General features: G+C 51.8%; 1 protein-coding gene across 1 annotated transcript in view; it reads left to right on the top strand.

Annotated features, from left to right (window-relative positions):
* Trpv4 (transient receptor potential cation channel subfamily V member 4) overlaps positions 1–14,515 on the top strand; it is a 44,677-nt gene extending 30,162 nt beyond the window's left edge. Inside the window, exons 7-16 of the mRNA XM_052755084.1 lie at positions 2,682–2,861; positions 5,270–5,428; positions 5,654–5,746; positions 6,039–6,112; positions 7,330–7,495; positions 7,702–7,768; positions 9,185–9,501; positions 11,590–11,717; positions 13,244–13,365; positions 13,873–14,515. Of these exons, the coding sequence (XP_052611044.1) occupies positions 2,682–2,861; positions 5,270–5,428; positions 5,654–5,746; positions 6,039–6,112; positions 7,330–7,495; positions 7,702–7,768; positions 9,185–9,501; positions 11,590–11,717; positions 13,244–13,365; positions 13,873–14,030 (1,464 nt within the window). The 3' untranslated portion in view covers positions 14,031–14,515. The remainder of the gene's footprint in view (positions 1–2,681; positions 2,862–5,269; positions 5,429–5,653; positions 5,747–6,038; positions 6,113–7,329; positions 7,496–7,701; positions 7,769–9,184; positions 9,502–11,589; positions 11,718–13,243; positions 13,366–13,872) is intronic.
* The last annotated feature ends 2,948 nt before the right edge of the window (positions 14,516–17,463 follow it).

The raw sequence follows: 17,463 nt of genomic DNA, 5'->3' as shown, positions 1-17,463 counted from the left end.
ATCAAAATATAAAAATAGATCACAGGGACTGGAGAGATGGCTCAAAGGTTAAGAGCACTGGCTGCTCTTCCAGAGTTCCTGAGTTTAATTCCCAGCAACCACATGGTGACTCACAACCATCCATAATGACATCCAGTTCTCTCTTCTGGTGTGCAGGCAGGCATGCAGGCAGAACGCTGTATACATAATAAATAAATCTTAAAAAGCAAAACAAAACAGATCACATACTTCCAACATATAATAGCACAGGATATACATTACTGTTCCAAAACATAGGGAAGGGAGCACAGTGAGGAAATACTGGATCAAAGCAAGACAAAAACCAGCTGGGCAAACTCCAAACTCTGCATCTCCATGTCTGATGTCAAGAAGCTCTTCAGATCTCCAACTCTGTTCAGCTTTGTTGACTGCAACACACTTCTCTCTCTTGGGCTGGTTCCACTCCCTGTCAGCAGCTCTCCTCAGCAGACATCCTATAGACAGAAGTTTTCCTGTTTCCCACCTGGTCTGCAGCCACTCAGTCCCAAGTAAACACACAGAGGCTTATATTAATTACAAACTGTATGTATGGCCTATGGCTCAGGCTTCTTGCTAGCTAGCTCTCATTATTTAAACTCAACCCATTCCTATTAATCAGTGTGTTGCTGCGTGGTTGTGGCATTACTGGTCTGCTGGTATCTTGTTGCTCTTTGAGTGGTGGGCTGGTGTCTCCCCTCACTCTGCCCTTCTTCTCCCTGTATTTCTGCTTGGATTTCCCACCTGCCTCTAAGCTGCCTTGACATAGGCCAAAGTAGCTTATTTATTAGCCAATGTGAGCAGCATATATTCACAGCATACAGAAAAATATCCCATAGCAGTATCTTATGGCTCTGGCATCCCCAGCATCTTTGGGGTCTCCAAGGCAATCCAGGCTTCAATTTCACAGCTTCACACAATGGTTTCTTTAGGCCTCCCTGCAGGGATGCCCCTGACATAAGCCTGGCCTCAATGGCTTTTCTTAGTCATAAAGCAAGATTCCATAATCCATTTCTTTTGTCCTTAACTCCAGAATCATGTGGCCGAAGCTGCCAAGTTCTGCTGTTTACTGGGGCTGGGACATGGCCTCCTAGTTCAATTACATCTTCACCAACTCTCTCTTTTCAATAGTTTCCTTCACTGCCTGAGCTTGGCTGTTCAGGATTTTGCTCTGTAGATCAAGCTGGCTTCAAACTCAGAGATCTGCCAGCCTCAAACACAGATTCCAGTGCTGGGATTAAAGGCATGTACCACTACACAAGCCTCTAATCTTTTCTTTAATTCCTTTTCACAAGTTGGAAGCTTAGCTGAGTAGGATCTTGCCCTGAGGTCACCACTCCCTCTATTTCATTTCTTAATCTGTTTATCTCCATGAACACAGGACTTAGCTCCATTCCACTTCCTGGTGCCCCTTTTCTCAATCTGTACATTCTGTATTTTTTATTTGCTTGGCTTGCTCCTTTTCATCATAAATCTTCATCAGAGTGAACGCTAATAGCCACACAAACAGAGTCTATACTAGGCTGTTTTGAGATTTCCTCTGCCAGCAGAATTAATCCAAATCTCTTCACTTTAGCCTCAAGCAGACTCTTTGGACAAAAGCAAAAAGCAGCCACATTTTTTACCAAAATATCATAAAAATGGTCTCTAGGTAACATACTAATATCCTTCTCCTCTCTTGAGTCAGCCCCCTACAGTTCAAATCACTCTTAGCTCCACTGCCTTCCATGCTCCTGCTGGTATGGCCCATTAAGCAGCACTTAAAGCATTTCACTGCTTTCCTAACCCAAACTCCCAAAGTCCATATTTCTTCAAACAAAAGCATGGTCAGGCCTATCACAGCAATACCCCAGTCCTTGGTACCAACTTCTCTCTTAGTTAGGGTTTCTGTTGCTGTGAAGAGACACCACTACCATGGCAACTCTTATAAAGGAAAACATTTAATTGGAGTGGCTAGCTTACATTTCATAGGTTCAGTCCATTATCATCATGGTGGGACATGGCAGAATGCAGGAAGACACGGTGCTGGAGAAGTAGCTGAGTGTCCTACATCTTGACTTGCAGGCAACAGGAAGTGGTCTGGATCACTAGATGTGGCTTGAGCATATATGAGACTTTAAAGCCCGCCTCTACAGTGACGCACTTCCTCCCACTAGGCCATATCTACTCTAACAAAGCCACACCTCCTAATAGTGCCACTCCCTTTGGAAGCCATTTTCTTTCAAACCACCAGAGTCATCTATGTCTCTATCATCTGTCACCTGTCAACCTGTCAATCATCTATTCTGTTTATCATCTATGTATGTATATATCAATCATCTATCTTTATGTTTAGCCATCATCTATGTCTCTCTATCATCTGTCTACCACCTATCTATTATCAATCTATCTATCATCTATGTATCTATCTATCATCTATCTACCAATTATCTATCTATCTATCTATCTATCTATCTATCTATCTATCTATCTGTCTGTCTGTCTGTCTGTCTATCTATCTATCTATCTATCATGTATCTACCTATCTATCATCAATTGTCTGTCTATCATCTATGTCTCTGTATCAATCATCTATCTAGCACTTATCATATATGTCAACCTGTCAATCTAGCATATATGTCTCTGTCAGTCATCTATCTGTCTGAGAGCAAATGTCCCCTCTGCAGATCTTTCAGCACATTATCCGGCGGGAGGTGACAGATGAAGACACACGTCACCTGTCTCGCAAGTTCAAGGACTGGGCCTATGGGCCTGTGTATTCTTCGCTCTACGACCTCTCATCCTTGGACACGTGCGGGGAGGAGGTGTCCGTGCTGGAGATCCTGGTGTACAACAGCAAGATTGAGGTGGGCATCGGGATGGGGAGCGGGGTCTGGCTGTGGCTGAGGCAGGCCAGGACCATAGAGCTGAGGGCTCTGTGACCCAAGTGGGAGAACAGTGTCAACTAAGCATTCAGGACAATGTCCAGCAGCTAGGAAACTGAACAGGGTTTTTGGGAGGGTAGGCTTCGGGACAGGTAGGTCTTGGTTGAGGATTCTGCTGTCACATATATGCTGTGTGACATGGGCGAGTGACTTAACCACTCTGAGTCAGCTTTCTTCTCATTTGTAATGTGGGGTTGGGGGACCAGATGAGTCAGTTTTAGAAAATCCTGGTACAGAAACAGTTCTGTCGACTGTTGTCATATGTGGTTGTAATACAAAGCTTTGAAAGCCCTGTCCACTTAGCAGACTTTAGTAGATACCAGTTCCCATCAGGAAATACTCTCCCCACGCACAGGCGCCACATGTAAATGTTGTCATTTAGTGGATCATTCATCAGTTGTCAGTCCCCAACTCTGAGGAACATGCTATGGTAGTACCTTTGTGGCCACGTTGTCACGGGGATCCCAGCCATCAGATGGACAGCATTCTGGACAAATGGGCAGAACGTGGTGGGGGGTAGGTGTGGGTGGCCTGCCTCCCAGACCTGCCTGTGGCTCATGGCTCTGGCATCAAGGACTTCTCTCATCCCTGAGGTGAGAATTCAGCTTCGTATAGATCCAGGTTGTAGGTATAATGTCTCTAATGTAAACTGATCTGCCGCTAGCATCGTCCAGGAGAACTGTATAGAGCACTATTGTGCAGGGCTCAATTATTGATGTCTGCCTTGGATGAAAAACTGGAGAACTATGGTACATCAATCATGTATTGTTGAGCTAAATGTCCCAAACCTGTTCTCTGATTGGACTTTCTGAATGTGGAATCAAGAATTTATACTTTCGGCTAGACCAGATTTGGGGAACATGAGAAAAGTGTGTGGGAGGAGTGGGGGTTGTTTTTTGTGGTACTGTGGATCCCACCCAGTGCCCTGTGCTTGTTAGGCAAGTGTTCTATCTCTGAGCTATTTTCCCAGCCTCTTGGATTTTGTTTTGAGACAAGATTTCACTGTATCCCTGGCTGGGAACTGGCTATTTAAACCAGGCTGGTCTCAAACTCACAGAGATTCACCTCCTCTGCCTCCTAAGTGCTGAGATTAAAGGCGTGCAACAACCACACCTAGTGTTTCCCCTCCCCTAAAAAAAAAAAAAAAGCCAACAAGTTTCATTTCATTTCATGTGTATGAATATTTTGTCTCCATGTATGTGTATGCACTACATTCCTGTTTGGTGCCAGTAGAGGCCAGAAGAGGGCATCATATCCCCGTGAAACTGGAAAGCGTTGTCATGTGGTTGCTGGGAACGGAACCCAAGTTCTCTGCAAGAACATCAAAGATCTTAACTTCTGAACCATCTGTTCAGCCCATTTAAAAAAAGATTTTGCCTATTTTTATTTTATGTTCATAAGTATTTGCCTGTATGTATGTATGTATGTATGTATGTATGTATGTATGTGCACCACATACGTACAATACCCATTGAGGCCAGAAGAGGGCATTGGATCCCCTGGATCTGGAGTTAAAGATGGCTGTGAGCCGCAGTGTGGGTGTTGGGAACCCGAGTCCAGGTTCCCTGCAGGGGCAGTGGTGTTCCCAGACGCCGAGCCTGCCCTTCGACCCTGCATCCTTGGTTGTTTTGAGAGAGGCTTTTGCCGTGTAGTTCGTGAACTTGGAATCCTCTTGCCTCAGTTCCCTAAGGGCTGTGACTGTGGGTGGGTGACGCCAAGCCCAGCTACAACATATATTCTTTTTTTTTTTTTTTTGGTTTTTTCGAGACAGGGTTTCTCTGTGTAGCTTTGCGCCTTTCCTGGAACTCGCTTTGGAGACCAGGCTGGCCTCGAACTCACAGAGATCCGCCTGCCTCTGCCTCCCAAGTGCTGGGATTAAAGGCGTGCGCCACCACCGCCCGGCTACAACATATATTCTTATTACTAGTGATATAAACACGTGTGTGCCACAGTGGACATGTGGAGGTCAGAGGGCGATTTCGTGGAGTCTGTCCTCTCCTTCCACCCTCCTACGGGCTGCAGGGGTTGAACTCGGGACCCCAGGTTTACACGGCAAGCACCTTTGCCTGCTGAGCCGTCTCGGCAACCCAGAAGAGCTGTTCTTTAAGGGATTTCTGGTTCTGTGATGCTATAGAATATGAAGGAAGGGTAAGTTGAGGCAGAACTGTGCAGAACCTCGAATGCTGAGACCACCTGACTCCCTGAAGATCCCAGAGGGAGGCTGGAGAGTGGCTTAGGAGAGGAGGTGTAGATAGAGGGAAGCCACGCTGCAGTGAGCCAGCCTGGATCCCCAGCATGGGCAGGCAGCCACGACACCCTGCCTTTCACAGAACCGCCATGAGATGCTGGCTGTGGAGCCCATCAACGAACTGCTGAGGGACAAGTGGCGCAAGTTTGGGGCCGTGTCCTTCTACATCAATGTGGTCTCCTACCTGTGCGCCATGGTCATCTTCACCCTCACGGCCTACTACCAGCCGCTGGAAGGCACGGTGAGCGCTTGTTCAGGACGGGTGGGAAGGAGGGCCGGAGGAGGCGTCGGGTGGGGAGGAGGGTGCCCCAGCGCTGAGGTGGCTCTGAGCCTGGAGGAGACTCTGGGGGAGACGACGGGGAGAGGAAGCTCTGAGGACCCAGATGTCTGGGGCAGTGGGGAGCATCTGGATGGGGCCAGATGTTGAGAGCAGATGAGGACCTGCTGCATATCCCCACCTCCCCAGCCACCCTACCCTTACCGCACCACGGTGGACTACCTGAGGCTGGCTGGTGAGATCATCACACTCTTCACGGGAGTCCTGTTCTTCTTTACCAGTGTGAGTGCGTGGTGTTTGGCCCGGTGCCATCTGCTTGCCCAGCCCTCCTCTTGCTCTTCCTCCTCCTCTCCCTCCTCCTCTTCTCCCTCCTCCTCTCCCTCCTCCCCACTCCTCTCCCTCCTTCCCCCTCCTCCTGTTCCTCCTCCTCCAGCCTAGGTTCTGCTCTCTCTCTTTCCTCCTTCATCACCTGAGCCCACGGGCTCTTTTCTCTCCTTCACTCTGCCTCCCTCTCTCCGATCCCTTCCCCATCCTCCGGCTCCACTCCTGGCATGGGCTGTTTCCTCTCTTCCAGATCAAAGACTTGTTCATGAAGAAATGCCCCGGAGTGAATTCTCTCTTCGTTGATGGCTCCTTCCAGTTGCTCTAGTGAGTAGAGGTGCCAAGGCAGAAGCTTCTGGGTGAGGATGGTCATCCACACGGTGGAAGAGGTGGTACTGTGAGGAGTGAATTCATCCAGCTAGGTGGCTATAATCAAAAGGCTGGGCAAGGCCAGGTTTAGTTGCTAGTTACACCTATACCACAGAGAAAGAGAATTTTGACCTCTTATGCTGGTGGCTGAATGCTGGTGTCTGCTTGTGATTAAGAATTGTAATACTGATTAGCCGGGCGGTGGTGGCGCATGCCTTTAATCCTAGCACTCGGGAGGCAGAGCCTGGCGGATCTCTGTGAGTTCGAGGCCAGCCTGGTCTCCAAAGCGAGTTCCAGGAAAGGCGCAAAGCTACACAGAGAAACCCTGTCTCGAAAAACCAAAAAAAAAAAAAAAAAAAAAAAAAAAAGAATTGTAATACTGTCTCTGCTATTGGGGAGAAGTGCTGAGATTGATTAATGATGTCTGCCCAGGTCACAGAATGTGGGAATCACTGTTATTTGTGCTACATCTTTTCCGTTTCCTTTAGAATTAGAAAACAATGAAATTTAGCCACTGAATCTCCACAGAACTCTGAATCAACCCATCAATCTTTCTTCCTTCTTTTTTTTAAGCCATTTTCTTTTAGTGTGTGTGTGTGTGTGTGTGTGTGTGTGTGTGTGTGTGTATGTGTGTATGTGTGTATGTGTGTCCACAGGAGTCAGAGGGGCGCCAGATCTCCTGGAGCTGGAGTCAAAGGCAGTGTGAGCTGCCTGATCTAGGTGCTGGCAATCAAACTACGGTCCTCTGTAAGAACAGTATACGCTCTTAACCCCTGAGCCATCTCTCTAGCCCTCTGAATCTTTCTTAACAGTTCCCAAAGGCATGGCTTTGGGGTCTTGTAGGGCCTAGGAGCCAATGTCTAGAGTCAGGCGGTGGTGGCACACACCTTTAATCCGGGCACTCAGGAGGCAGAGGCAGGCGGATCTCAGGGAGTTAGAGGCCAAGCTGGTCTATAGAGTGAGTTCTAGGGCAGCCAGAGAGACCCTGCCTCAGGGGGAAACATCGAGCTGTCTGGTTGACTGAATGCTGAGATGTCAGCTACTCCTGTTCTCTTCTGGGATCTTGGAGGCATTGGCACTTCTTGGTGCCCTGAAGGGCTTGAGATCGAGTCTCCTCCACAGTCTCATTGTCCCTTCCCCCCTCTGGCCCCCCTGCCATCCCCACCGCCCTGCAGCTTCATCTACTCCGTGCTGGTGGTTGTCTCTGCGGCACTCTACCTGGCAGGGATCGAGGCCTACTTGGCCGTGATGGTCTTTGCTCTGACCCTGGGCTGGATGAATGCCCTTTACTTCACCCGAGGCCTGAAGCTGACGGGCACCTACAGCATCATGATCCAGAAGGTTTGGGCGGGGACCCTCCGCACTCACAGAGTACCTGTTCTGCGGCCTGTAGACCTGAGGACAGGGCACAGGGGACAATGGGCCTGCTCCAGCATGGGGCGGGACAGGGTGGGGCTTGGAGAGAAAGGTGGGAGAGGGGAGAGGGGGGGTTGAGAACCTGCGTGTGCCCTTTCCTCCACAACACCCCCACCCCTCCCCGGTGTTAGATCCTCTTCAAAGACCTCTTCCGGTTCCTGCTGGTCTACCTGCTCTTCATGATCGGCTATGCTTCAGGTGAGTGTGGGGCTAGGGGTGCTGGGGGTGGTGACTAGACCTATAAGGGAAACCATCATAGGCTGAGGACAATGGCTATCCCTGCCTGAGATCCTCGTGTGTGGGCCAAGGCTTGCCAAGCTGCATTCCCCTCTACCAGCAAGCCTGCAAGGTAAAAGCCTTCATCATCCCAGTACAGATGCGCAGTCTCAGGTCAGAGAGGTTGCATAAGCTGCATGTGTTCAAAAGCTACAGAATGTAGGGCCAGCGAGATGGCTCAGTGTGTAAAGGGGCTTGCTGTCAAGTCTGATGACCTCAGTTTGATCCCTGGGACCCACAGAGTGGAAGGAAGCACTTCTGACATTTGTCCTCTCACCCCCACCCATATGGGTGCCATGGCGTGTGGATGTCCCCACCACGCACATAGGTACACTCAAATAAATGAGTGTGATGAAAACAGTGTTTTAAGCCAGTAAATGTGGAATGGCATATTAGCTACTTCTGTGAAGCAAACTAAAGCTGAAACTTAGAGGTCAGGGTAGGGTACACTAGGTCATAGGTCAGGACCAGATATGACACACATGCTCATGTTACTCATGCTTGTGCCCAAAGCAGACATTGCTAATGGATCACAGAATGATTTTTCTGTTGTGCCTAGATCAGGTCTCTGAATCCTCTCACACACACTGTGTGAGCATCCACTACACAATTTGATTGTTTTCATCTGTGAGTTGAAGAATGTTTACCACACTCTGTAGTTGAAGGCAGTGTAGCTTCCTACAGCCTGCCAAATGCAGGGCCTCAGCCTCCCTGACCTGGCTCTTTTAGGGGTAGCATAGCTGCTTGCTGCTAAACCTCCAAAGCTCCATCTGGGAAAAGATGGCGCCAAGAACAGCTTGGGATATGTGCAGGCATGAGGGTCCTCACAGAGCAGAGCCTCTGGGACCATCAAGATAGGTGTGGTCAGCCAGCCTCGTGCTTCATCTCTGGATGGTGTGGAAGGGAAAGAGGATCCTGGGTGGAGTCCGTCCCTAGGAGTGCCCGATATTCTTCAAGTGACAGGCTGCATTAGAGCTTCTGGGGACAGATGGGGTCTGGCCACCTTTGTCCTATGCACTGTAGGATGTAGCTGCATCCCTGCCTCCACCCGCTAGGTGCCAGCATAGCCACCCAACCATCCCTTGTAACTACTGATCCTGTCTCTAGAAGTTGCCACATGTGCCCTGAGAGAAAATGATGGAGGGTGGGTAGCGCCACGCTCCATTCAGAAAACCCCTAACTCCTCAGAGAGTTTGGGGGGGGGAGAGCAGAGGCGCCCTGAGGTTCTGCGTGTGCTCACTGGCTTGGCTTCCCGCTGGCTAACCTGAGGCCCAGTGCGCGCCGCTCCCATCCATCCAGTGGGGATACCCTCTCAGCCCCTCCCTGCCCATCCCGCAGCCCTGGTCACCCTCCTGAACCCGTGCACCAACATGAAGGTGTGTGACGAGGACCAGACCAACTGCACGGTGCCCACGTACCCCGCATGCCGCGACAGCGAGACCTTCAGCGCCTTCCTGCTGGACCTCTTCAAGCTCACCATCGGCATGGGCGACCTGGAGATGCTGAGCAGCGCCAAGTACCCCGTGGTCTTCATCCTCCTCCTGGTCACTTACATCATCCTCACCTTCGTGCTTCTGCTTAACATGCTCATCGCCCTCATGGGGGAGACCGTGGGCCAGGTGTCCAAGGAGAGCAAACACATCTGGAAGCTGCAGGTGAGGCTGGGACGGGTGTTCCTCACCTTCCACGCACGCCACGGGCGGGTGAGGCCGCTGCCTGTGTCTTAGGATTGCTTCATCCCCCCCCCCCCCATTTATTTCTCTCTGTTTCAGCTGTGGTCCAGCTCAGGGGACCCAGCTGACTCCGTTCAGCATGATTTCATGACCTCTGTCAGCACGGAGCATGCTCAGAGAGTCCCCCGCTCCATTTTCAGTCACGGTAACATAAATCCCTGAAGCAGAGTCGTTTATAAAGAATAAAGGTCCGTCCAGCTCATGGTTTTGGAGGCTGGGAAGTTCAAGTACGGTGCTGTGTCTGACGAGAGCCCCCTTGCTCCATCCTGCCGTGGTGGAGGGCTTGCACTGTGAGGCAGAGCTGTCCTCAGAGTTCAAGTCTCTCTTCTGAAACCGCCTCGTGGGGGCCTGCCATAAGCCGCATCTGACTTTAATTGCTGAGTGCACTGAATGCCCCACATTGCAAACCCCATCAGCATAGCAGCTCTTAAGGGGATACATTGAAGCCGCAGCAGTCAGCATGGGGTTTGGGGCTGAGCCTGTGCCTCACCTCGATTCAAAAGTGAGAATAGCGGCTGGAGAGATAGCTCGGGGGATAAAGTGCTTGCCACACAGCAGACAAAAGGACCCGAGTTCAAATCCCCCAACCCATTGTGTAAAGCTGGGTATGGGAGCACATCTCTATAATCCTCCCATCTATGGCAAGATGGGAGGCTGGGATGGGAGAATCCCTGGAGGCAGGAGAACTAGCCTGGGCTAGTGGGAGAATCCCTGGAGGCAGGAGAGCTAGCCTGGGGTGAAGGGAGACTCCCTGGAGGCAGGAGAGCTAGCCTGGGGTGAAGGGAGACTCCCTGGAGGTAGGAGAGCTAGCCTGGGGTGCAAACAGACAAGAGACCCTGTCTTGTCTCAGACAGGATGGAAGCCGGGGCAGCACCATGGGGTGCCCTCTGACTTCCCTTGCATTCATGCCTTGGCACACTTGTGCCCGCATCCCCATCTACATGAACAAAGTGAGCCTGGGGCGCCCCCTTGTGGACACCTTAGCATTCTCCTGAGGGGCCTTTTCTCCGCTCAGGGATGGAGGAGCCTGTGGCTGGGGAGCGGCTCCCTGAAGGAGGTTCTCTGTGATTCTGGAAAACAGGGACTCCAGGGCCATGGGCATCCATCAGCCTGGAAATTCACAGTGACTGTCAAACCTAAGGTCACCTCCCACCCCGTTACCCTTCTGGCCTGAGTATGAGGGAATCCATACCGGTCTGCCCATAGCTTTCCCATGTTGCTACTTCTCTGAGCCCCAGACCACTCTATTTTCAAAAAGTTTCATGTAAAAGTGAGGCAGCCCTCCCCCGCCCCTTTTAAGGCCCAGCTTCTGGCCCTTCTGTGAATGGTTGGGGCCCAGGCAATGGCAGCCTACCTACGTCCCTGCCTGGCGGCAATCCTGGGTGAGTGAGAGGCGCTGTACCAGCTGGGGAGGCTGTCCCCTGCTGTGCTCAGGCCCTGCTCCTGCTCAGCAGTCCCTAGAGAGTGGCCACTGCTACTGTGACATGGGCAAGTTCGTTGGCCATTCTGCCCTGGGTCTGTTTCACTTAGTTCTCCCGAAGGGTTCCCTGGAAAAATGGGTTTATGGAGGTTGTTTTAGGCAAGAGATCCCTGAGGCTGGCTCTCTGCCCGCCTAGCTCAGCCATTCAGAAGACCTATTGTTTAAGCTGAGTGTGGTGGCACATGCCTTTAATCCCAGTAGGCAGAGGTAGGTGGATCTCTGAGTTCGAGGCCAGCCTGGTCTACAGAGAGAGTTCCAGGACAGCCAGAGCCACAGAAAAACAACAACAAAAAAGAACTATTGTTTAAAAATCATGCATGGCAGTGCACACATACATCCCAGCATTTGGGAGATGAAGGCAAGGGGATCGGGCAGTTGAGGCAGCCTTAGCTACACAGGGAGTGTGAGGCTAGCTTGGGCTACCTGAGACCTGTCTTAAAGAAAGAAGGAGTTTCTTTGGCCTGTGGTTGCTGTAAGCCAGGCGCCTGCCTGGGAAGCTTACCCGTGCCCCTGTGTCCTCTTTCTGGCAGTGGGCCACCACCATCCTGGACATCGAGCGTTCCTTCCCTGTGTTCCTGAGGAAGGCCTTCCGCTCCGGAGAGATGGTGACTGTAGGCAAGAGCTCAGATGGCACTCCAGACCGCCGATGGTGCTTCAGGTGAGGCCTGGAGAGGTTGGCCCCAGAGAGATGGGCCAGGGGGACGGGCTTCCATGTGCACCTGGGTTTCCAACCCATCGCAGCCTGAGGCTCCGATAGGCTGTTTTAGGGCTCAGTCCTTCAGGGGATCTTGGTCTCTCAGCCTCAGTTCCTTTGACTACGAGGTGGGCATGGTTATGGCACCACCTCCTTGGGCACCCAGGACTTTCAAGCTGGCGTCCTATACATGCTGGGATGTTGGGATGCCTAGGGGCTCCATGGCCCTTCACTGGGGGCTGGCAGGGATGGAGGGGGGCTCATCTAAGTGCATTACCCTCTGTCTACTGTCTGTGGGTGAGGCTGTGTTGTGGCCGAAATGGGGAGACTGAGGGATCATCAGCTTGGGGGCTTGAGACCCCCCACTCATCTGCAGAGTGACCCACATTCCTGATGCCTTTACTTTGTTAGAAGGTAAACTATTCCTTGACAAGAGCTCACCAACAAGCGTAGAGTATGGCGTGCCCCTGGGAGTCAGGCATTGCTCATCTGTGGAATGAGGTGTAACACACACACACACACACACACACACACACACACACACACACACACACACCACCTGCCCAGAGGTCTAGAACTGATGCCCTGTGATCAGTTTTGTAACCGTCAGAAAAGAAGCCCCACATCACACGCCTCAGGTTCCTCATCAGTAAATAGTAACAGCAAATGCATCTCCCTTGCCAAGTCTCATATGTAACCATGGCTCCCCAAATAGAGGCTGTATGAAAAATAACAAAAAATAACTTTAAAAAACACAACTTATATTGGGCCAATTTGTTCCGAGAGACCATCACCAGACTTTACCAGTGTCCTAATAAAAAGAGGAAACTGTATCAAGGAATATATGCATTAAGGAATGAATAGACAGAGTGTGGTATATCCATACAATGGAATATTATTTGGCTGTTAAAAAGAACGAAGTTCTAATCCCTGCCACAGTGTGGATGAACCTTAAAAACATTCTAAATCAGTGGTTCTCAACCTTCCTAATGCTGTGATCCTTTATTACAGTTCCTCATGTTGTGGTGACCCCCCAACCATAAAATTATTTTTGTTGCTACCTCATAACTGTAATTTTGCTACTGTTATGAATCATAAAATGGATATCTGATATGTGACCCCCAAAGGGGTCATGACCCACAGGTAGAGAACCTCTTGCTAAATGAAAGAAGCCAGACACGAAAGGCCACGTGGCCTATGGTTTCATTTATATTCCTATACATGGCCAGGACAAGCAAACCCATCGTGATGGATGGTCACAGGAGTGGGGAAGGGGGACTAGTGCGTGAGCGCTGGGGAGTCTGGGGAGCTGGTAACTTCTCCCAGCACTGTGGATGATGTTAATGGGGTTATGGATAGAAAGTGACTGGAGCGGACATTTGGTTATGCGAGGAGGGCATGCTGGGAAGTACTAGGTCAGGAGGTGATGTGGGGTTGGGGACAGGAACAGTATCTGCGGGCTCCCCGCAAACTCTGCTTCTCTCTGCCAGGGTGGACGAGGTGAACTGGTCCCACTGGAACCAGAACTTGGGTATCATTAACGAGGACCCGGGCAAGAGTGACATCTACCAGTACTACGGCTTCTCGCACACTGTGGGGCGCCTCCGCAGGGGTGAGTGTGGCATCTGGGCAGGGGGGCCCAGGGCTGTCCCTGCCCCAGGCGTTTCTGAGCAGTTCTCTCCAGAGACTAGGAAGGTGGGAGGGGCCACCAGCGGGTTCCCTTGCTGCATCGGGTGGTGCCTTTGCAACTCTACCCCAAAACCTTCCCTGCTCCATGATGCCAGATGGTGGGGTTTTGGGGTGACATGAGAGATCCTGGGCAGCCCCATGGGGGAAGTCCTTTTTTTTTTTTTTAAATTAACCCTTAAAGGCAAGAGGCACTGTTAGAGGGCATGCCCCAGGGCATTCTGACCCGGTCTTCGATCTTTGTCCCTCCCTGTATTGCTGTGTGCTCCTGGGCAGGCATCTCGACCTCTCTGATTCCATTTTCACCTCTGTAAAATGCACATGATAATATACCTATCTCCATAAATGACTGCAGAGTGCCCAGTACTCAGTGGTGCTCAATGCTTGCACAAGCTGTCCATCAACCCTTGCCCTCTCTATACTCTTGGTCTAGATCGCTGGTCCTCAGTGGTGCCCCGTGTGGTGGAACTGAACAAGAACACGAGCCCAGACGAGGTGGTGGTGCCCCTGGATAACCTAGGGAACGCCAACTGTGACGGCCATCAGCAGGGTTATGCCTCCAAGTGGAGGACCGAGGATGCTCCGCTCTAGAGGCTGCTCCAGGGCCAGAGTATACCGCCCAGCCTGGACTTTGCTCCCTTCAACTGTCCGCCGCATTTCAGCATTTGGCCTGTGTCTTCCCACTTGTGACCCCAGAGGTGAGGGCCTATGGAGACTCGGAGGAGGCCCCAGGACCCTCTGGTCCCCACCAAGGCTTCTGCCCTCAGCTCTGCCCCTCCCCACATGAGGGATGGGGCTCCTGGCCACCCGTTCACTCCCATGGAGTCATCTAAGCCAGCTCAGGGCCCCTCCGCTCGCAGGGCTCAGGCCCCTGTCCCTCTTGTGCATTATTTATTGCTGTCCTCAGGAAAATGGCATGGCAGGACCCCACCCACTGCTGGAACCCAGCCAGGGCTGAAGCTCCTGTGGGGACATTGCAGCCAAGCCCTGGCCTGCTAGCCCTGGCTAGGGTGGGTCTTCTGTACTTTGTAGAGATCGGGGCCGTTGGTGCTCAATAAATGTTCGTGTATTCATGGTGGAGATGGTGGGGATGAGGACAGAAGTGGAGAGTGACAGGCACAGTGTCACCAAGGGAGGTGGGAGGGCTGGAAACCTGTGGATGAGCACCAGGCACCAGTGTTGGTGCCAGGGAAAAGGCCGGTGGTGTGATCCTGGTGGAGGAGGTGGTGGGTGTGATCCTGGTGGAGATGGAGGAGGTGATGGGTGTGATCCTGGAGGAGGTGGAGGAGGTGGTGGGTGTGATCCTGGTGGAGGAGGTGGTGGGTGTGATCCTGGTGGAGGAGGTGGTGGGTGTGATCCTGGTGGAGGAGGTGGTGGGTGTGATCCTGGTGGAGGTGGATGAGGTTGATCCTGGTGGAGATGGAGGAGGTGGTAAGTGTGATCCTGGTGGAGATGGAGGAGGTGGTGGGTGTGGTGTGATCCTGGTGGAGATGGAGGAGGTGGTGGGTGTGATCCTGGTGGAGGTGGAGGAGGTGGTGGGTGTGATTCTGGTGGAGATGGAGGAGGTGGTGGGTGTGATCCTGGTGGAAGAGGTGGTGGGTGTGATCCTAGTGGAGGTGGATGTGATCCTGGTAGAGGTGGAAGATGTGGGTGTGATTCTGGTGGAGATGGAGGAGGTGATGAGTGTGATCCTGGTGGAAGTGGAGGAGGTGGTGGGTGTGATCCTGGTGGAAGTGGAGGAGGTGGTGAGTGTGATCCTGGTGGAAGTGGAGGAGGTGGTGGGTGTGATCCTGGTGGAAGTGGAGGAGGTGGTGGGTGTGATCCTAGTGGAGATGGAGGAGGTGGTGAGTGTGATCCTGGTGGAGGTGGTATTTGAGAGCCAGGTGAGGATGGAGCAGTGTGGTGGGAGGCAGAGATGAGGGGAGAAGTGTGATGCTGTGGGGAGTCACAGTGCCCGTCAGGGAGGAGGGATGCTGGTGGCGACAGGGATGCTGGGGAGGGAGTAGCTGTGGAGTGGTACTGGGAAGCCGCTGCTCTCCTGGCACAAGGAGAGGTCCCCACACACCTGCAGACTCTTCACAGAGGAGTCCGTAGCTGGTGGTGTCCCTTCTGACCTCCCCAGCTCAGGCGAGCTCCACCAACCCTCCAAGGCATCCACAGGGAGCATGGATGTCTGAGGAGGTGATAGTGGAAGGCAACTGTAGTGGACAGAGCCCAGGGCCCAGGCTGCACACTGGTTTTCCCCCTCTACCTAAACCCAGGCCGTGGCATCTTGTGCTGGAGAGTGGCATGGGGTCATTTACCTCTCCGAGCCGCTGTGTCCTTGTTTGTTGGAGGATGCAGATGGTAACAGGAAAGCAGTGATGGTGAGGGTACCACTCTGTGAGGAGGAAGCCAGACAGTCACCATCCTTCTTGACAGCCCAACTCTCCTTCTGTGTTTGGTCCAGGATCCTGTGGGTGCCCAGCCTCCCAGGGTGCCCTGCTGCCCCCTTCCACATCAGTGCCTAGAGAGGGTGGCCCACTTAGCATTCTCAACAGGAGTCCCAGAAACCACTGCAGGGACTTTGAGTGTCATTACAAGCCTGAGCCCATCTTGTGACCAGGAGACAGGGTGACCAGCCTGGCTGAGCCTCCCCAGAACCACAGGACAGAGCTGGAAGGACCAAATGGCAGGCCAGGTGTCTTTCCCTTAGGTCAGGTATGGGGCAGGAGCAGCTGGGGCAAGTGAGGATCTGAGCAGGAGGGGCTTGCTGATGATGATCCTTCCTTGACTCTGGATGAGGTGTAAATACCTGTGGACGTAAGACCACGTCCTGGGCCTGTTCTTTGGGTGATCACGAAACAAGATGGCAGCTGGCTATTCCCTGAAGATACATACTGGAGACACAGGGAGGGCCCTGTCTAACTTGGATGCTTCTGATTTGGGGCAGTGAGGTTGAAAACGTGGGAGAATGTTCCAGAAGGCTCTCCCTTCAGAGCAGAGAACTGGGCTCTAGTGTTGCCTCAGGAATTTTCAGAGTCCTTGGGGCATGGTCATAAGCCTCAGTTTCCCAGGCTTAGGGATGAGTGGATAAACAAAGTGTGGTATAATGTAGACTGAAGTTTCCCGGTCCTGCCCAGGCAGCAGCCGTTTTTATAAAATAATCACTCAGAGGCTTAATATTAATTACAAACCGTTTGGTCTAGGCTCAGGCTTATTGCTAGCTAGCTCTTACATCTTAAATTAACCCATTTCTTTTTTTTTTTTTTTTTTTTTTTTGGTTTTTCGAGACAGGGTTTCTCTGGGTAGCTTTGCGCCTTTCCTGGAACTCACTTGGTAGTCCAGGCTGGCCTCGAACTCACAGAGATCCACCTGGCTCTGCCTCCCGAGTGCTGGGATTAAAGGCGTGCGCCACCACCGCCCAGCATGGTAGCTTATTTATTAACCAATGGTAGCAGTATATAGTCACAGCATACAGGAAGACCATCCCTCAGCAGTCTGTCTATATAATGGAATATGATTGGGCCACTAAAAGGAATGAAGATGACTCCTTGGCACTCCCACACTAAACAGGGTTGTGGTTGTAGTGGTCATACACAGTTGTGTGGTTGAGATAGCCAGTCAACAGAAAAATTAGTATTTATCATCCCACGGGTGCTGGCTAATTCCAGGACTGATTCATTAAGAGCCAGGATCAACAGTTCATTTAGGTTTTCAGTTTCAACCACGTGTGAGGTCCTCTGGGATGTGCAGGCTTTCCCACACTGGCTTCCCGCAGGGACACAATACGGCCCGAATCCAGACACCTCCAGAACACACAAGAGGAGACTCTGCCTCTCTCTCTTCAACCTGTGCCGTGGACCCCCTTAGCCGAGCCTCAGCCCTTGGACTGTTTGGCAAGGTTGTGCCATGTCTGATGCTTCAGCCAATCAGCAGGCAGGAAGCAGTAATTGCCTAAAGGGGCAGACACAAACATGGAGGAAGTGACCCCTAGCCGGTCAGAGCTGTGTGAGAAAGGATGGGGGAGTCCAGGGAGGCTTTG

This window comes from Peromyscus californicus, unplaced genomic scaffold (genome assembly GCF_007827085.1).
Source record: "Peromyscus californicus insignis strain IS unplaced genomic scaffold, ASM782708v3 Scaffold_2__1_contigs__length_46816999, whole genome shotgun sequence".
Lineage (NCBI taxonomy): Eukaryota > Metazoa > Chordata > Mammalia > Rodentia > Cricetidae > Peromyscus > Peromyscus californicus.
This window is presented reverse-complemented; position numbering and strand designations above follow the sequence as displayed.